The sequence below is a fragment of the Mauremys mutica genome, chromosome 2 (genome assembly GCF_020497125.1).
Source record: "Mauremys mutica isolate MM-2020 ecotype Southern chromosome 2, ASM2049712v1, whole genome shotgun sequence".
In the NCBI taxonomy this organism is placed as follows: Eukaryota; Metazoa; Chordata; order Testudines; family Geoemydidae; genus Mauremys; species Mauremys mutica.
In genome coordinates this window covers 295914122-295935763 of record NC_059073.1, presented here as the reverse complement: position 1 = coordinate 295935763, position 21642 = coordinate 295914122, and the positions used below count along the sequence as shown (strand labels likewise).

General features: G+C 58.8%; 1 protein-coding gene across 1 annotated transcript in view; it reads left to right on the top strand.

Annotated features, from left to right (window-relative positions):
- Positions 1-21642, top strand: part of KCNH2 (potassium voltage-gated channel subfamily H member 2) — a 176625-nt gene that overhangs the window by 78579 nt on the left and 76404 nt on the right. The window contains exon 4 of the mRNA XM_045004310.1: positions 15657-16100. Coding sequence (XP_044860245.1) covers positions 15657-16100 — 444 coding nt within the window. The remainder of the gene's footprint in view (positions 1-15656; positions 16101-21642) is intronic.

The following is a 21642-nucleotide window of genomic DNA, read 5'->3' as shown; positions in this document are numbered from 1 at the left end:
CTTACTAATCTATTAGAAAGTGACAGAGTCCTGTGGCACCTTACAGACTAACAGATGTATTGGAGCATGAGCTTTCGTCTGATGAAGTGGGTATTCACCCACGAAAGCTCATGCTCCAAAACGTCTGTTAGTCTATAAGGTGCCACAGGACTCTTTGCTGCTTTTACAGATCCAGATTAACACGGCTCCCCTCTGATACTAATCTATTAGAGTTCTTTGAAGGGGTCAACAAACATGTGGACAAGGGGGATCCAGTGGACATAGTGTCCTTAGATTTCCAGAAAGCCTTTGACAAGGTCCCTCACCAAAGGCTGTTATGTAAATTAAGTTCTTCTTCGAGTGCTTGCTCATATCGATTCCAGTTAGGTGTGCGTGCGCCGCGTGCACGTTCGTCGGAAGATTTTTACCCTAGCAACACTTGGTGGGTTGGCTGGGCGCCCCCTGGAGTGCCGCCACCATGGCACCGGATATATACCCCTGCCGACCCAACGGCCCTTCAGTTCCTTCTTACCGCCCGTGTTGGTCGTTGGAACAGTGGAGCGCGGCTTAGCTGATCTCACTTCCCTAGCTACTCGTAGTTCTTTACTGATAGCTGTGTATATAGTTCCAGTTTTATAGTCTTAGTTAGTTTTAGTCGTTTGTATATATCGTTAGTGTATATAGTTGCGAGGGGATCGGGGATTAGCCCCTTTCCCCCACCCAGTACCGGGGCCCATGCCCGGTTCACCAGGATTCAAACCGTGCTCGGCCTGCCAAAAGCCGATGCCAATAGGGGATCCCCACTACTCCTGCCTCAAGTGCCTAGGGGAATCCCATCTCCCAGACAAGAGCCGGATCTGTAAGGCCTTTAAGCCGAGGACAAAGAAGGAGCGGGACTTTCGTCTCAAACAGCTCCTGATGGAGGCAGCTCTTAGTCCAACGCCCTCGGCACTGAGCGCTGAACAGTCTGCATCAGGGAGAAGCGCTCTTTCGGCTCCGGATCGCCCTGGTACCACAAAGGCCCCCCGGCACCGACCGTCGCCGGCACCGATGTCGGCTCAGCACCGCTCCCTGTCCCCGCGAGTCAGGAAGCATCATAAGGCTCCCGCTGCTTCAGTGCTGTCCGCACCACAGTCGGAGCACCCGCCTAAGGCGGATCGCCCAGCAGTGACACCTGCCGTGGCACCGCTAGCTTCGGCATCGTCGATTCCGGTCCCGCAAGGGCCGTCGAGTCCGGTGCTTGAAAGCTCCCCAGCTCACGCTGTGGTCGAGCTCACTGTCCCGTCTACCCCGGAGACCTTTTCCACTGTGAGGGATTTGATCGCGATGACGGAGACCGCACTGCCTCAGCCCCCGGCACTGCCGATGTGGGTCATTCAGTCTATTGGCAAGCCTGCCCTGCTAAGGCCACCCTCCGTCGGCACCGCTGACAGGCACCGATCAAGATCTCGGTCCCGTCGCCGATCCCGGTACTGACACCGCTCGCAGTCCCGGCACCGCTCTCCGTCACGGTACCGGTCGCACTCGCGGCACCGCTCAGCTTCCTGTTCGCCTGCCCGGGACTCCCGGTACCGCTCCCGGCACCGCGCATCTCGCAGCTATTCTAGGCGAAGAGCTTCGAGATCCCAGTCGACCTCCCAGCACCGATACGGTCGTAGGTCCCGGTCTCGTTCACGGTACCGTTACAGCTCCTGGTACCGCTCCCCGGTGCCATCCCGAGAAAGACCATCTCGAGACGTGGCTCCTTCTCAGGGTCCCTCAGCACCTCCTTGGCCGTCGAGACACACCTCGGGGTCATCTCATGCTGGCAGCGCTTCCTATGCACAGGACCGTGACTCGGACGTGCCCAGCTGCATGTTCCAGGAGAGCCAAGGCCTTGAGCAAGGCCCCCATCAGTGGTCATTCTGGACACCTTGGGCATACCACCAAGCCCAAGGTGCTCCGCCAGATGCACCCCGGTCCCTGCCATCGGAACACCGGGTGCCAGAGGCGACCGTAAGCCGCCCCCCCCATGGGTATGGTTGAGGCTTCGGTTCCACCGGCAGACACCCAGGCCCCACCTGAGCCTGACACCCCCCCCCCCAAGAACAAGAGCCCCCATAGGACCCTCTTGTCCCTGGCCTCTCCTCTTCCTCCTCACCAGATGAGGCGGTGGCGGGACATCCTCCTCCGGCCCTCCCCCGATTGACCTGAGGGCTCATCAAGACCTTCTGAGACGAGTGGCTCAGAACATGAATCTTCAGGTGGAGGAGGTCCCGGAAATAGAGGACCCAGTGGTGGATATTTTATCAGCTGACACCCCTACAAGAGTGGCCCTGCCTTTTATTCGCACTATACAGGCGAGCGCTGGTACCATTGTGACGGTGCTGCCCGTGGGAGCCAGCTGAGGTCACTCAATCAGGGTGAACTGCAAACCAAACAGGGCAGACAAACCCCAAATGCTGGTGGTTGTTCCAATACTTAGATTTACCAACCAGCACAAAACAGCTTCTATAGCACCTCACTGGTCACTTAGAGTCCAAACCCCGCAGTTCCCTTAAAGTGCCCAGCCTCAGGCCTCCGTCCAGACATACCTGTCAGATATGCTGATGATTCCGGAAAATCTGATCTCATCATATAAAAGAAAAGGTTCTTCCAATCCCAAAGGATCAGCCACATACCCAGGTCCAATTATAACTTAGATCTTACCCAAAATACACGCTATAGCCAATTCTCATTAACTAAGCTAAAATTTATTTTAAAAGAAAAAAGAGAGAGAGTGTTGGTTAAAAGATCAAGATATAGACAGACTTGAATTCAACTCTTGAGGTTCAGATACATAGCAGAGATGAGCTTGTAGTTGCCAAAAGTCCTTTTAGAAATAGTCCAGAGGTTACAGTCCAATGTCCGTATTCAGGGTGGCTCCAGTCAGTGACTGGGGATCTCAATCCTTGTGGCTTAAGGTTTCCCCCTCTTGAAACCCAAAGCAGATCTGAGATGAAGCAGGATCGTGTCCCAGGTTCTTATACATTTCCAGCAGCCTTTCGGCCTGAGAAAACAATAGGCTTCACTCTCCTTCTCCCAAACATCCTGGCAATTAGCACAGAGTAATTTATCCATTAAACAGTTCAGATACAGGTTAGCACAACCTTCAAAGAGACACATAGACAATAATCCTATTTCACTCAAGTATCTTCCTAAATGTTAATATTCCTTTTTTGATCTTTGAATTAAAGCTATAGCAATAGACAAGACTTGTTTGCTGACATCACAAGCCCTGAGCAAACATCTCCCCTTCTACCTCTACCAATGCAGACTTGCATTTCAAAGCTCTGGTCATTTACATACCTTCCTAACCCGTCCTCAGGGTTCACCCATGGGTCAGGTCCATCGGTGAGGTGAGTTAATTAACTCCTTCTGGCCCTGTCAGCTTTCAGTAAGATATTATATTACACTCATAATGTCACAACCATCTGGCAATCCTCAGCCTCTCTCCCCCCCAGAGCCAGGGGAGTAGAGCAGAAGTACATGGTACCCTCTAAAGGGTACGAATATCTGTACGTGCACCCTCCTCCCTGCTCCCTAGTAGTGCAATCGCTCAGCGAGAGGGAGCGCCATGGCCAGCAAGCTCCTGCTCCCAAGTCCAAGGAGGCTCGGCGCATGGACTTGTTGGGCCGCAAAGAATACTCTGCTGGGGGCCTCCAACTCAGGGTGGCAAACCAGCAAGCCCTACTCAGTCGCTACAATTACAACACCTGGGCGTCTATGGGGAAATTCACGGAGCTAGTTCCCCAAGACTCCCGCCAGGAGTTTGCAGCCCTCTTGGAAGAAGGAAAGAAGATGGCAAGAACCTCTCTCCAAACCTCATTGGACGCAGCCGACTCAGCAGCCAGGACTCTGGCTTCAGGAGTGGCGATGAGAATATCCTGGCTTCAGGTGTCAGGCCTTACACCTGAGTTACAGCAAACTCTACAAGACTTGCCCTTTGAAGGCCAGGGGCTATTTTCCGATAAGACTGACCCTCGGCTGCAAAGCCTAAAGGACAACAGGGTGATCATGCGCTCGCGGGGAATGCACACCCCGGTGACCCAGTGCAGGTCCTTCCGTCCTCAGCCTCACCGCGCTTACCCCCCGCCTAGGCCGCGACAGGACTTCGGCAGAAGGCGCGGCCGGGACAATCGCAGAAGGCAGTCTGGGCCCCAAGGGGGTCAAAATCAGGGCCCCCCATAACCACCGGCGGGGCCCAAACCGAACTTTTGAAGAGACGCTCGAGGACGGTGCACCAGTTGTTTCCCAGGATCCTTTTCCACCCTTCTACAACCGCCTCTCCCATTTCCTCCCTGCATGCTCCCAGCTAACATCGGATCGTTGGGTCCTACGCATGGTGGAATTGGGATGCCTCCTTCAGTTTGTTTTGCCCCCACCTTCCCACCCCCCCTCCTTGTCCCTCTTCAGGGACCCCTCTCACGAGCAATTCCTCTTACAAGAGGTACGGACGCTCCTCACCATGGGAGCCATAGAGGAGGTACCAAAAGACTTGAGGGGCAAGGGGTTTTATTCCTGCTACTTCCTAATCCCCAAGGCGAAGGGAGGTCTGAGACCGATCCTAGACCTGCGAGAACTCAACAAATTCATGATAAAGTTAAAGTTCCGCATGGTAACCCTGGGGACCATCATCCCGTCATTGGATCCTGGAGACTGGTATGCCGCCCTCGATATGAAGGACGTGTATTTCCACATCGCAATTTACCACCACACAGACGGTACCTCCGTTTTGTGATCAACCATCAACATTTTCAATTTACAGTCCTTCCATTCAGCCTTTCTACAGCCCCACGAGTATTCACAAAATGCACGGCTGTAGTCGCCGCCTCCCTCCATCGTCGTCGAGTGCACGTCTTCCCGTATCTCAACGATTGGCTCATTCGAGGGACCTCCAAGACGCAAGTGAGCCGTCGTGTGGGCATCGTCAAAGATCTCTTCAGGCGACTAGGCCTGATGATCAATATAGAGAAGTCCACTCTGGTTCCCACAAAGAGAATAGACTTCATTGGGGCAATCCTGGACTCCAGCCTCGCCAGAGCCTGCCTACCACAGCCTCGGTTTCAGGAGATGGTAACAATTATTCAAGGCTTCCAAAACTTCCTGACAACCTCGGCTCGCACTTGTCTCAGCCTCCTAGGCCACATGACTGCCTGCACCTTCGTGACCAAACACGCCAGACTACGCCTCTGTCCACTTCAAACTTGGCTCACCTCGGTATACCGGCCGGGCCGAGACAGCCTGAACACGATCCTCACGATTCCCCCGAGCATCTTAGGCTCCCTGGCCTGGTGGCTGACTCCCACCCTGGTCTGTGCAGGGATGCCATTCCAGCTACCTCAACCTTCGATGGCCCTAACCATGGACGCGTCATCTCTGGGTTGGGGTGCCTACCTCGAGGGTCTCCGCACTCAAGGCTTTTGGTCTGTTCAAGAACTAACCTTACACATCAATGTGCGGGAGCTGAGGGTGGTTCGCCTCGCGTGCCAGGTGTTTAGAGAGTGTCTCCAAGGCCGTTGTGTCTCAGTGTTTACGGACAACACAACAGCCATGTTTTACATAAACAAGCAAGGCAGAGCACGTTCCTCCCTCCTTTGTCAGGAAGCCATTCAGCTCTGGGACTTTTGCGTAGCCCACTCGATCGATCTGGTAGCATCCTTTCTCCCAGGAGTTCAGAACACCCTGGCGGATCACCTCAGCAGATCCTTCCTGTCTCACAAGTGATCAATTCGTCCGGACGTCATCCATTCTGTTTTCCGGAAGTGGGGCTTTCCCCACATAGACCTCTTCGCCTCTCGCGAGAATTGGAAGTGCCACGTGTTCTGCTCCTTCCAGGGTCGCTCCCCTGGCTCCCTCTCAGACGCATTCCTGATACCGTGGACGAGCCATCTACTCTAGGCCTTTCCACCGTTCCCGCTGGTCCACAGGGTCCTGCTCAAGCTCCGCAGAGACAGGGCCCACCTGATCATGATCGCTCCAGCGTGGCCGAGGCAGCACTGGTACACCATGTTGTTCGACCTGTCAGTGGCCAACCCGATTCCCCTTCCACTCTGCCCGGATCTCATAACTCAGGACTACGGCAGACTTCACCACCCAGACCTACAGTCTCTTCACTTCACAGCGTGGTTGCTGCGTGGTTAAGCCAGTCCGAGTTACGTTGCTCTGCCTCGGTACAACACGTGCTCCAGGGTTGACATATCTGGCCAAGTGGAAGCGTTTCTCCTGCTGGTGCGACACGCACAATGTTACTCCCTCCGAGGTCCCGATCCATTCCATCTTGGACTACCTCTGGTCCCTGAAACAACACGGCCTAGCGGTTTCATCAATAAAGGTGCATTTGGTGGCCATCTCTGCCTTTCACCCAGGGGAGAGCGGCCGTTCGGTCTTCTCTCACCCCATGGTTTCGAGGTTCCTCAAGGGCTTGGAACATTTGTACCTGCAGGTCCGACGTCCCGTCCCGACCTGGGACCTCAGTCTAGTTCTAGCCAAGCTTATGGGTGCTCCCTTCAAGCCGCTAGCCACCTGCTTGCTGCTGTACCTGTCCTGGAAGACAGCCTTCCTCATCGCCATTACATCGGCAAGACGAGTCTCCGAACTTCGGGCCTTCACTGTGGACCCCCCGTATACAGTGTTTCACAAGGACAAGGTACAGCTGCGACCACACCCGACCTTCCTCCCTAAAGTGGTATCAGCCTTCCATGTCAATCAAGACATCTTCCTTCCGGTCTTCTTCCCGAAGCCGCACTCGTCACGCCGGGAACAGCAGCTGCATTCCCTAGACGTCCGTAGGGCTCTCGCCTTTTATATTGAACGAACAAAGCCCTTTCGTAAAACACCCCAACTCTTCGTTGCGGTGGCAGACCGAGTGAAGGGCCTACCTGTCTGCTCCCAGAGGATTTCACCTTGGGTGACGTCCTGCATCCGCACCTGCTATGACTTGGCTCACGTTCCGACGAGCCACCTCACCGCCCATTCTACTAGGGCTCAGGCTTCATCTGCCGCTTTCCTGGCCCACGTTCCCATCCAGGAGATATGTCGTGCAGCTACCTGGGCCTCGGTCCACACCTTTGCCTCACATTATGCACTGATCCAACAGCCCAGAGATGATGCGGCATTTGGCTCAGCAGTTTGTATTCTGCAACATCTCACTCCGACCCCACCGCCTAGGTAAGGCTTGGGAGTCACCTAATTGGAATCGACATGAGCAATCACTCGAAGAAGAAAAGACGGTTACTCACCGTTGTAACTGTTGTTCTTCGAGATGTGCTGCTCATATCCATTCCAGACCTGCCCTCCTTCCCTTCTGTCGGAGTAGCCGGCAAGAAGGAACTGAGGGTCGGGCCGGCTGGGGTATATATCTAGCGCCATAGTGTTGCCACTCCAGGGGGCACCGAGCCGACCCACCGAGTGTTGCTAGGGTAAAAATCTTCCGACGAACGTGCACGCGGCGCGCGCACACCTAACTGGAATGGATATGAGCAACACATCTCGAAGAACAACAGTTACAAAAGTGAGTAACCGTCTTTTGTCATGGGATAAAAGAGAAGGTCCTTTCATGGATTGAGAACTGGTTAAAGGACAGGGAACAAAGGGTAGGAATTAATGGTAAATTCTCAGAATGGAGAGGGGTAACTAGTGGTGTTCCCCAAGGGTCAGTCCTAGCACCAATCCTATTCAACTTACTCATAAATGATCTGGAGAAAGGGGAAAACAGTGAGGTGGCAAAGTTTGTAGATGATACTAAACTGCTCAAGATAGTTAAGACCAAAGCAGACTGTGAAGAACTTCAGAAAGATCTCACAAAACTAAGTGATTGTGCAACAAAATGGCAAATGAAATTTAATGTGGATAAATGTAAAGTAATGCACATTGGAAAAAATAACCCCAACTATACATACAATATGATGGGGGCTAATTTAGCTACGATGAGTCAGGAAAAAGATCTTGGAGTCATCATGGATAGTTCTCTGAAGATGTCCACGCAGTGTGCAGCGGTGGTCAAAAAAGCAAACAGGATGTTAGGAGTCATTCAAAAAGGGATAGAGAATAAGGCAGAGAATATCTTATTGCCCTTAAGTAAATCCATGGTACGCCCACATCTTGAATCCTGCGTACAGATGTGGTCTCCTCATCTCAACAAAGATACACTGGCACTAGAAAGGGTTCAGAAAAGGGCAACTAAAATGATTAGGGGTTTGGAGAGGGTCCCATATGAGGAAAGATTAAAGAGACTAGGACTTTTCAGCTTGGAAAAGAGGAGACTAAGGGGGGATCTGATAGAGGTATATAAAATCATGAGTGATGTGGAGAAAGTGAATAAGGAGAAGTTAAGTATCAGAGGGGAGCCGTGTTAGTCTGGATCTGTAAAAGCAGCAAAGAATCCTGTGGCACCTTATAGACTAACAGACGTATTGGAGCATGAGCTTTCGTGGGTGCATGCGTCCAACGAAGTGAGTATTCACCCAGGAAAGCTCATGCTCCAATACGTCTGTTAGTCTGTAAGGTGCCACAGGACTCTGCCGCTTTTAAGGAAAAGTTATTTACTTGTTCCCATAATATAAGAACTAGGGGCCACCAAATGAAATTAATGGGCAGCAGGTTTAAAACAAATAAAAGGAAGTTCTTCTTCGAGTGATTGCTCCTATGCATTCCATAGTAGGTGTGCGCGCCGTGCGTGCACGGTTCTTCGGAACATTTTTAGCCTAGCAACTCCGGCGGGCTGGCTGGCGCCCCCTGGAGTGGCGCCGCTATGGCGGCGGATATATACCCCAGCCGGCCCGTCCGCTCCTCAGTTCCTTCTTTCCGCCCGTGACGGCTAGTAGGAACAGTGGAGTGATCTGCTTTCCTCCACAGCCTTAGCGTTCTCCGATCGTTAGTGTATATAGTTATCATAGTTGTTAAGTTTTGTTAATAGTTCTGTAGTTAGTGTTACGATAGTCATTAGGGAATTAGAGGGGTTAGCCCTCTTCTTCCGCCCCGGTGCGGGCTTATGCCCGGACCGGCGGGTTTCAAGCCCTGCGCGGCTTGCCAGCGGTCTATGCCGGTGAGTGACCCGCACGACTCCTGCCTCTGCTGTCTTGGAGAGTCGCACCGGTCGGACAAGTGCCCCATTTGCGTCGCTTTCAGGCCTCGCACGAGGAAGGAACGGGACTCACGGTTGAAACAACTCCTCATGGAGTCGGCCCTCCAACCTCCGGCACCAGCACCGGCGGCGCCAAAGACTGCCTCAGCTAGCAGCGCGCCGACCGCACCCAGCCACCCCGGTGCCGATGATGCATCTCGGCACCCGGCACCGAAGACCCGGCACCGCTCCCTCTCCCCGGGAAAGAAGCGCAAAGTGCCGAAGATGGTCTCTGACAAGCACAAGAGACCGTTAGCCCAGCCGCCTCCGACTGTAACGGTGCAGGCTGAGGCTGTGCACAAAACGTGCACCGTGCTGTCGACTCCGGCGCCGCAAGGCCCGTCGAGTCCGGCACCGCCCAGCTCCCCGGTACCTACCGAGGAGGAGCTGAGGCTGCCGTCCACGCCCGAGGCGTTCGCGACGGCAAGACATTTGATTGACCTTACCGCTGATGCAAGCGCTCAGCTGCCGTTGCCACCGGTGCGGACTCTCAAATCTATTGGGAAGCCACTTATGATGCGCCCCCCGTCCCCGGGCGTCCGAGCTGATCGCAGCACCGCCGCCAGATCTCGATCCCGATCTCGCTCACGGCACCGCTCTCCACCGAACCGGGCACGACGATCCACGTCAAGACGACGCTCCCCGTCTCCTCGCCGGTCGCAGTCCCGGTACCGCTCCCAGTCGCGGTACCGGTCGCACTCCCGGCGACGTTCCAAGTCCCGGTCGCCGAGTCGCCGGCACCGTACCAGGTCCGGCTCCAGGCACCGCGAGAGGCGCCGCCGCACGCGGTCCAGATCCGCATCCCGGCACCGTCGGTCGAGCTCCCGGCACCGTCGGTCGCGCTCCCGACGCCGCAGGTCGAGCTCCCGGCACCGCCGGTCGAGCTCCCAGCACCGCGCCACGCGCAGGTCCCGTTCGCCGGCTAGACCACGTGACGACCGGCACCGTCCGTCGGCACCGCGGGGGCACTTTACTCCGGCACCGGACGTCCGCCCGGCCACCGCTTCGGCTCCCCCCTGGCCATCAAGAGAGCCCTCAGTCGCTTCCCCTGGGGGCAGCGCAATTGACTTCCGGGCGGGGTCCCTCCCACCAGAACATGGACTTCAGCAATGGGGATTTTGGGTGCCTTGGGCCGAACATGAACAGGGGCCTCCCCTTCCGCCGCGACAGCCAGGCTCGGTGCGGTCGGTACCGGTAGCCACTGTCAGCAGGCCACCTCCGTCCCCCACTCCACAGGCCGCCGCTCACGGCACGCACTTAGAGCATGAAACGCGGGCACCTATTCCCGCAGACACGGAGCAGGCACCGGAAGAAGTGCTACCGGGTCCTTCCTCATCCTCCTCCCCCGATGAGGCGGTGGCAGGGGCGTCACCGTCGGAACCTCCGCCGATCGACCTCAAGGCGCACCAGGACCTTCTCAGAAGGGTAGCTAAGGCCATCAACCTACCCGTGGAAGAAGTCCAGGAGGTCGATGACCCCATCACGGACGTGGTGGGAGCGGAGGCCCCCGTGAGGGTAGCGCTCCCCTTCATTCGGACAATACAAAAGAACAATTCCGCTATCTGGCAGTCGCCCTCCTCCGTCCCGCCTACAGCGCGCGGAGTTGAGAGGAAGTACTCGGTCCCCCCGAGGGGGTACGAATACCTTTACGTTCACCCGGCTCCGGACTCTCTAGTTGTCCAATCTGTCAATGACCGGGAGCGACACGGACAGCCCGCCACTGCGCCAAAGTCGAAGGAGTCCAAGCGCATGGACTTGTTAGGCCGAAAAATTTACTCAGCTGGCGGCCTCCAACTCCGCATCGCCAACCAAATGGCCCTGCTCTCAAGATACACATTCAACATCTTGGGCTGCCTAGGGAAATTTGCAGAGCTCACCCCGCAGGATTCCCGCCGAGAATTCTCGGCACTGCTGGAGGAAGGAAAGCTGGCTTCCCGAACCTTAATTAAGGCAGCGGTAGAGGCAGCGGACTCGGGGGCCAGGACCATAGCGTCAGGGGTAACCATGCGACGCATTGCATGGCTTCAGTCCTCTACTCTGCCGCCGGAGGTCCAATACACGCTCCAGGACCTTCCTTTTGAGATGCAGGGTCTATTCTCAGAAAAAACTGATACCCGCATTCAGACCCTAAAGGACGGCAGAGTGGCGATCCGCACATTAGGAATGCACACGCCGGCCACCCAAAGGCGTTCCTTCCGGCATCAACCTTATCGGCCCTATCAACACAACAGACCTCGCCCGCCTAACAATCGGCGCTCAGCCCCCTTCCGCCGCAGACCATCGGGCGGGCGGCGGAACCAAGCCCAGGGATCGTCCAAGGCCCCTCAAGGCCCAAAGACGGCCTTTTGATGGGACGCCCGAGGGCCGCTCACCTCTCTCCAATCAGGATCCACCCCTTCTGTTTTCCGATCGCCTTTCCCACTTCCTCCAGGCGTGGTCATCTGTAACATCAGACAGCTGGGTCCTCAGCACTGTCCAATACGGCTACCGCCTACAGTTCATTTCGCCCCCTCCCTCCCACCCACCTTCCCTGTCCCTCTTCAGGGACCCCTCTCACGAGCAAGTCCTCTTACAGGAGGTCCAGTCTCTGTTGAGCGTGGGTGCCATCGAGGAGGTACCTCCCAGCAGGCGAGGCAGGGGATTCTATTCCAGATACTTCCTCATCCCCAAGGCGAAAGGAGGCCTTCGTCCCATCTTAGACCTCCGGGAGCTCAACAGATACCTGTACAAGCTCAAGTTTCGAATGGTAACCTTGGGGTCCATTATCCCTTCCTTGGATCCGGGAGACTGGTTTGCTGCCCTCGACATGAGGGATGCCTACTTTCATGTGGCAATCTACCCCCCCCCACAGACGCTTCCTGCGCTTTATGGTCAACGGAGCTCATTACCAGTTCGCAGTGCTCCCCTTCGGCCTCTCCACCGCGCCGAGGGTATTCACCAAGTGCATGGCGGTCGTCGCCGCAGCCCTCCGCCGTCGTCGCATCCACGTCTACCCATATCTCGACGACTGGCTGATTCGGGGCCGCTCCCAAGAGCTGGTGGCGAATCAGGTGACCGAGATTCTACATCTGTTCCGGTCTCTCGGCCTGCTTGTCAACACCGAGAAGTCCCTCTTAGTTCCAGCGCAACGAGTGGAGTTCATAGGAGCGGTCCTCGACTCCAATCTGGCCAGAGCGTGCCTCCCTCGCACTCGGCACGAGACGTTGGCCTCCCTCATTCGGGCACTGCAGGCCTTTCCGACGACGATGGTACGATCCTGCCTCCGCCTCCTGGGTCACTTGGCAGCGTCCACATTTGTGACCGCACACGCCAGGCTGCGACTTCGCCCATTCCAAATGTGGCTGGCGTCGGTGTACCGCCCTCACCGCGATCCCCTAGACATGGTGGTAACGGTGGCAAAGCCCGCTCTCCAGACGCTCACCTGGTGGCTGGACCCGGAAACGGTCTGCGAGGGAGTTCCGTTCCGCCCGCCTCGCCCGTCAATCACCCTGACGACGGACACCTCGGCGCTGGGCTGGGGGGCTCACGTAGGAGACCGACACACCCAGGGTCTCTGGTCACCCCAGGAGCTCTCCCTCCATATCAACGTCCGGGAGCTGAGAGCGATCCGCTTAGCTTGTCTCGCCTTTCGGGCTCACCTGCAGAACCGCTGTGTAGCGGTCTACACGGACAACACCACAGCCATGTTTTATGTCAACAAGCAGGGCGGAGCGCGGTCCTCCCCACTTTGCAACGAGGCATTGCTCCTCTGGGATTTCTGCGTAGCCCACTCGATTCGCCTCGAAGCGTTTTTTCTGCCAGGAGCGCAGAACACGTTGGCCGACCGCCTCAGCAGGTCCTTCGCCTCTCACGAGTGGTCCCTTCGCCCAGATGTGGCTTATTCCATCTTCCAGAGGTGGGGCTTTCCCCAGATAGACCTCTTTGCTTCCCGGTCCAACCGCAAATGCCACAGGTTCTGCTCCTTCCAAGGTCAAGCTCCAGGCTCCCTCTCAGATGCGTTTCTCCAGTCATGGACAGAGCCTCTTCTCTACGCGTTTCCTCCGTTTCCGCTCGTCCACCGAGTGTTACTCAAGATCCGGAGAGACAGCGCCCGCATCATACTCGTCGCTCCGGCCTGGCCGAGGCAGCACTGGTATACCCTGCTGCTCGAGCTGTCGGTTCGGGAACCCATTCCCCTTCCGCTGTGGCCGGACCTCATAACCCAGGACCTCGGCAGGCTTCGTCACCCGAACCTGCAATCGCTGCATCTTACAGCTTGGTTCCTGAGTGGTTGACCGACGCAGAGAGGGATTGCTCCGCAGCGGTGCAGCAAGTTCTGCTCGAAAGCAGGAAACCTTCAACGCGAACTACTTACCTCGCCAAGTGGAAGCGCTTTGCCCTCTGGTGCGACCAGAGAGGTATCAACCCTTTCTCGGCCCCCATCCAGACTGTCCTCGACTACCTTTGGTACCTGAAAGGTCAAGGTCTTGCAATCTCGTCCCTCAGGGTGCACCTGGCAGCGCTGTCAGCATTTCGACCAGCTATAGGAGGTCGCTCAATCTTCTCCAACCCGATGGTATCACGATTCCTTAAAGGGTTAGACCGTCTCTACCCGCAGGTGCGTCCTCCTGCTCTGACATGGGATCTGAACCTGGTCCTCGCCCAGCTCATGGGCCCACCCTTCGAGCCCCTCGCTACGTGCTCTCTCCTCCATCTTACCTGGAAGACGGCCTTCCTCGTGGCGATCACATCCGCCAGACGGGTCTCAGAGCTCCGCGCCCTGACGGCGGGTCCCCCATATATCGTCTTTCACGGGGACAAGGTGCAGCTCCGACCACACCCGGCCTTCCTCCCCAAGGTGGTGTCGGCCTTCCATCTCAACCAGGAGATCTTCCTCCCGGTCTTCTTCCCGAAGCCGCATGCCTCGCCTCGGGAACAGCAGCTGCATACCCTCGACGTCTGCCGAGCACTCGCGTTCTACATCGACCGCACGAAGCCTTTTCGGCGTTCGTCCCAGCTGTTTGTGGCAATAGCTGACCGCATGAAAGGCGAGCCAGTTTCCTCGCAGCGGGTTTCTTCCTGGGTGACGTCCTGCATCAGAACGTGTTACGAGCTTGCTCGCGTTCCCCCGTGCCGACTAGCCGCACACTCGACGAGGGCACACGCCTCATCGGCCGCTTTCCTGGCCCATGTCCCCATCCAGGACATCTGTAGAGCGGCCACCTGGTCTTCAGTCCATACCTTCGCTTCCCACTACGCGTTGGTGCACCAGTCTCGAGACGACGCAGCCTTCGGCTCTGCGGTATTACACTCCGCCACGTCTCATTCTGACCCCACCGCCTAGGTAAGGCTTGGGAATCACCTACTATGGAATGCATAGGAGCAATCACTCGAAGAAGAAAAGACGGTTACTCACCTGTAGTAACTGGTGTTCTTCGAGATGTGTTGCTCCTATCCATTCCAATCCCGCCCTCCTTCCCCACTGTCGGAATAGCCGGCAAGAAGGAACTGAGGAGCGGACGGGCCGGCTGGGGTATATATCCGCCGCCATGGCGGCGCCACTCCAGGGGGCGCCAGCCGGCCCGCCGGAGTTGCTAGGCTAAAAATGTTCCGAAGAGCCGTGCACGCGCGGCGTGCACACCTACTATGGAATGGATTGGAGCAACACATCTCGAAGAACACCAGTTACTACAGGTGAGTAACCGTCTTTTCTTCTTCACACAGTGCACAGTCAACTTGTGGAACTCCTTACCTGAGGAGGTTGTGAAGGCTGGGACTATAACAATGTTTAAAAGGGGACTGGATAAATTCATGGTGGCTAAGTCCATAAATGGCTATTAGCTAGGATGGGTAAGAATGGTGTCCCTAGCCTCTGTTCGTCAGAGGGTGGAGATGGACGGCAGGAGAGAGATCACTTGATCATTGCCTGTTAGGTTCACTCCCTCTGGGGCACCTGGCATTGGCCACTGTCGGCAAACAGGATACTGGGCTGGATGGACCTTTGGTCTGACCCGGTACGGCCGTTCTTATGTTCTTATGATCTCCCCACCCCCAGAGGGAGCGATGCCCCCCCGATCTCCCCACCCCCAGAGGGAGCGATGGCCCCCCCGATATCCCCCCAGAGGGAGCAATGACCCCCCCAATCTCCCCACCCCCAGAGGGAACGATGCCCCCCCGATCTCCCCCCAGAGGGAGCAATGACCCCCCCCGATTTCTCCACCCCCAGAGGGAACGATGCCCCCCCGATCTCCCCCCAGAGGGAGCGATGCCCCCCCCGATCTCCCCACCCCCAGAGGGAGCGATGGCTGGAACCAGCTGGTCAGGTCACCAGCCCCTCTCTCCTCAGCCTTTTGTCCTCCACTGGCCAGAACCGGCTGCTCCTGAGCTGGGGGGGCCTCCCTGTCACCAGTCGCTGGGTCCCCACCAGTCGCTGGCTGCTCTTTGAGGTCACACCTGGTCCCCTGCAACAGCAACCCCCCCCACCCCCTCCTTACACACGCAGCACATGGGGAAACTGAGGCACACACAGCCCTTCCTCACCCCCTCTCCTCGACAGGGCGCAGCAAGTCCTTCAAGCTGAAGCTGCCAGCGCTGCTGGCGCTCACGGCTAGCAAGCAGTCGCTGCCCCAGGGGGGCCCGGATGGCGTCATCGTGGACGTCTCCAAGCCCAGCAGCGAGTCGGGGGCTCCAGACGACGTCACTTCCTCCCTGGATAACAGCTGCCTGGGCTCCCAGCTGGAGGAGCGCCAGGCCCTGGTGGAGCTGGAGGCGGGGAGGGGTCCGCCTGGCGAGGCAGGCCTGGAGCCCCCCGTCACCCACTCGTCACCCCGCGCCGACAGGGACCGGCTCCACCTGGACGCCTCCTTCTCCAACTGCAGCCTGTCGCGCAGCCGCTCCCGGGAGAGCTGCCACAGTGTGCGGCGCGCCTCCTCCGTCGATGACATCGAGGCCATGAAGGGTGAGGGCGACCGGCGGGGGCACAACCGCCACGGCAGTACAGGTACGGCACGCGCTGGGCAGGGCAGGGCACCGCCATACAGCACAGGTACGGCACGCACACCTGCACACACACACGGACACAGACAGGTGCACACACATGGACAGACACACACCTGCACACACACACACGGACACACAGAGAGGTGCACACACATGGACACACACACACACATACATGTGCACACATACATGTGCACACAAATGTACCCACACACCTGCAGACACACATATGGACACACAGACAGGTGCACACACACACAGACACACACAGACACACACACAGACACACATATGTGCACACACATGTACACACACCCGCACACACACACCTGCACACACACACCTGCACGCACACACACGGGCACACAGACAGGTGCACACACACCTGCACACACACACAGACAGGTGCACACACACACACGGACACACGCCTGCACACACACACACACACGGACGCACAGACAGGTGTACACACACGGACACACACACACTTGCACACACACATGGACAGACAGACAGGTGCACACACACACATGGACACACACACCCCTGCACACACACACACACACACACACACACACACAGAGGTGTACACACATGGACACACACACACATGGACACAGACAGGTGAACACACACGGACACACAGACAGATGCACACACATGGACACACACACAGAGACAGGTGCACACACACACGGACGAACACACACCTGCACACACACACACGGACACATAGACAGGTGCACATGGACACACAGGCAGGTGCACACACACACATGGACACACAGACATGCACACACGGACACACAGGCAGGTGCACACACACACACATGGACACAGAGATAGGTGCACACACATGGACAAACACACAAACGGACACACAGACATGCACAAACGGACACACAGACAGGTGCACACACACACACACGGACACACAGACAGGTGCACACACATGGATGCACACACACACATGGACACAGAGACATGTGCAGACACACACGGATGGACACACACCTGCACACACAGACACAGACACACACACAGGTGCACACAGACGGACACACACACATGGACACAGAGACAGGTGCACACACACATGGATGGACACACACCTGCACACACACACATGGACACATAGACAGGTGCACACACACGGACACACACACACAAAGGTGCACACACACAGAAGGACACACACCTGCACGCACACACTCGGACACACACAGAAGTGCACACACATACATGTGCACACATACATGTGCACACAAATGTACACACACACCTGCAGACACACATATGGACACACAGACAGGTGCACACACACACAGACACACACAGACACACACAGAGGCACACATACATGTGCACACACATGTACACACACCCACACACACACACCTGCACACACACACCTGCACGCACACACACGGGCACACAGACAGGTGCACACACACCTGCACACACACACAGACAGGTGCACACACACACACGGACACACGCCTGCACACACACACACACACGGACACACAGACAGGTGTACACACACGGACACACACACACTTGCACACACACATGGACAGACAGACAGGTGCACACACGCACATGGACACACACACCCCTGCACACACACACACACACACACACACAGGTGTACACACATGGACACACACACACATGGACACAGACAGGTGAACACACACGGACACACAGACAGATGCACACACATGGACACACACACAGAGACAGGTGCACACACACACGGGCCGACACACACCTGCACACACACACACGGACACATAGACAGGTGCACATGGACACACACACGGACACAGACAGGTGCACACACACACATGGACACACAGACATGCACACACGGACACACAGGCAGGTGCACACACACACACATGGACACAGAGATAGGTGCACACACATGGACACACACACACACGGACACACAGACATGCACAAACGGACACACAGACAGGTGCACACACACACACACGGACACACAGACAGTTGCACACACATGGATGCACACACACACATGGACACAGAGACATGTGCAGACACACACGGATGGACACACACCTGCACACACAGACACACACACAGGTGCACACAGACGGACACACACACATGGACACAGAGACAGGTGCACACACACACGGACGGACACACACCTGCACACACACACACACACACACAGAGGTGTATACACATTGACACACACACACATGGACACAGACAGGTGAACACACACACACGGACACACAGACAGATGCACACACATGGACACACACACACAGACAGGTGCACACACACACGGACGGACACACACCTGCACACACACACACGGACACATAGGTGCACATGGACACACACACACGGACACAGACAGGTGCACACACACACATGGACACACAGACATGCACACACGGACACACAGGCAGGTGCACACACACACACATGGACACAGAGATAGGTGCACACACATGGACACACACACACACGGACACACGGACATGCACAAACGGACACACAGACAGGTGCACACACACACGGACACACAGACAGGTGCACACACATGGATGCACACACACACATGGACACAGAGACATGTGCAGACACACACGGATGGACACACACCTGCACGCACAGACACAGACACACACACAGGTGCACACACATGGACACACACACATGGACACAGAGACAGGTGCACACACACACGGATGGACACACACCTGCACACACACACATGGACACATAGACAGGTGCACACACACGGACACACACACACACAGGTGCACACACACAGACGGACACACACCTGCACGCACACACTCGGACACACACACAAGTGCACACACACGGACGGACACACGCCTGCATACACATGGATGGACACACACAGGTGCACAAACTCGGACATACACAGGTGCGCACACATGGATGGACACACACACACAGGTGCACACACTCGGACACACACACAGGTGCACACACTCAGACACACACACAGGTGCACACACGCAGACAGACACACACCTGCACGCACACACTCAGACACACACACAGGTGCACACACTCAGACACACACACAGGTGCACACACGCAGACAGACACACACCTGCACGCACACACTCAGACACACACACAGGTGCACACACTCGGATACACACACAGGTGCACACACTCGGACACACACACAGGTGCACACACACTTTTCCCCGACCTAGCGCCCAGTGTGACCCTGCTGAAGAGGAGCTGCGGGCCCAGCAGTTCCCTGTCCAGCCCCACCCCCGTTAGTGCCGTGGGGAGGGGCCCAGGCTATTGACTGGCTGGGGACGGGTGGACTCCCATGGGAGGGGCCTGGCCAGGACCCTGGCCCCTGGGGAGCAGCGCTACGGCCCCCAGACCCCCACGGGGAGAGCGTTACAGCTACTCACCACCTCCCCATCCAGAGCCCAGCCCAGCCCCCACAGCCTGCCTCTCGCGCCTCCGCTGCACCCCCAGCCCCGGGGCGCCGGCACGGGTCTGTCCCGCCCACCCCCAGCCCCGGGGCCCCGGCACGGGTCTGTCCCGCCCACCCCCAGCCCCAGGGCGCCGGCACGGGTCTGTCCCGCCCACCCCCAGCCCCGGGGCCCCGGCACGGGTCTGTCCCGCCCACCCCCAGCCCCGGGGCCCCGGCACGGGTCTGTCCCGCCCACACCGAGCCCTAGGGGAGCTGGCGCGGGGTCTGTCCCGCCCACACCGAGCCCTAGGGGAGCTGGCGCGGGGTCTGTCCCGCCCACACCGAGCCCCAGGGGAGCCGGCGCGGGGTCTGTCCCGCCCACACCGAGCCCCGGGGAGCCGGCACAGGGTCTGTCCCGCCCACACCGAGCCCCAGGGGAGCCGGCGCGGGGTCTGTCCCTCCCACACCGAGCCCCAGGGCGCCGGCACGGGTCTCTCCCGCCCACCCCCATCCCCCGGGCGCTGGCACGGGTCTGTCCCGCCCACCCCCAGCCCCAGGGCCCCGGCACGGGTCTGTCCCGCCCACCCCCAGCCCCAGGGCCCCGGCACGGGTCTGTCCCGCCCATCCCCATCCCCCGGGCGCCGGCACGGGTCTGTCCCGCCCACCCCCAGCTCCGGGCGCTGGCACGGGTCTGTCCCGCCCACCCCCAGCCCCAGGGTGCCGGCACGGGTCTGTCCCGCCCACCCCCAGCCCCAGGGCCCCGGCACGGGTCTGTCCCGCCCACCTCCAGCCCCAGGGCACCGGCACGGGTCTGTCCCGCCCACCCCCAGCCCCAGGGCGCCGGTACGGGTCTGTCCCGCCCACCCCCAGCCCCAGGGCCCCGGCACGGGTCTGTCCCGCCCACCTCCAGCCCCAGGGCACGGGCACGGGTCTATCCCGCCCATCCCCATCCCCCGGGCGCCGGCACGGGTCTGTCCCGCCCACCCCCACCACAGGGCGCTGGCACGGGTCTGTCCCGCCCACCCCCAGCCCCAGGGTGCCGGCACGGGTCTGTCCCGCCCACCCCCATCCCCAGGGGCACCGGTACGGGTCTCTCCCGCCCACCCCCAGCCCCAGGGTGCCGGCACGGGTCTGTCCCGCCCACCCCCAGCCCCGGGGCGCCGGCACGGGTCTGTCCCGCCCACCCCCAGCCCCAGGGCGCCGATACTGGTCTGTCCCGCCCACCCCCAGCCCCGGGCGCCGGTACGGGTCTGTCCCGCCCACCCCCAGCCCCAGGGCCCCGGCACGGGTCTGTCCCGCCCACCTCCAGCCCCGGGGCGCCGGCACGGGTCTCTCCCGGCCACCCCCAGCCCCGGGGTGCCGGCACGGGTCTGTCCCGCCCACAACCAGCCCCGGGGCGCCGGCACGGGTCTGTCCCGCCCACCCCCAGCCCCAGGGTGCCGGCACGGGTCTCTCCCACCCACCTCCAGCCCCAGGGCGCGGTACGGGTCTGTCCCGCCCACAACCAGCCCCAGGGCGCCGGCACGGGTCTGTCCCGCCCACCCCCCGCCCCAGGGCGCCGGTACGGGTCTGTCCCGCCCACCCCCAGCCCCAGGGCGCCGGCACGGGTCTGTCCCGCCCACACCCAACCCCAGGGCGCCGGCACGGGTCTGTCCCGCCCACAACCAGCCCCAGGGCGCCGGCACGGGTCTGTCCCGCCCACACCCAGCCCCAGGGCGCCGGCACGGGTCTGTCCCGCCCACACCCAACCCCAGGGCGCCGGCACGGGTCTGTCCCGCCCACACCCAACCCCAGGGCGCCGGCACGGGTCTGTCCCGCCCACCCCCATCCCCAGGGCGTCGGCACGGGTCTGTCCCGCCCACACCCAGCCCCAGGGCCCCGGCACGGGTCTGTCCCGCCCACCCCCATCCCCAGGGCGCCGGCACGGGTCTGTCCCGCCCACCCCCAGCCCCAGGGCGCCGGCACGGGTCTGTCCCGCCCACACGCAGCCCCAAGGCGCCAGCTCATGGCCCGTCCTCCGTGCACCCAGACACCGGGGAACTGGCGCAGTGCCCATCCTGCCCACACCCAGCCCCAGGGGCGCTGA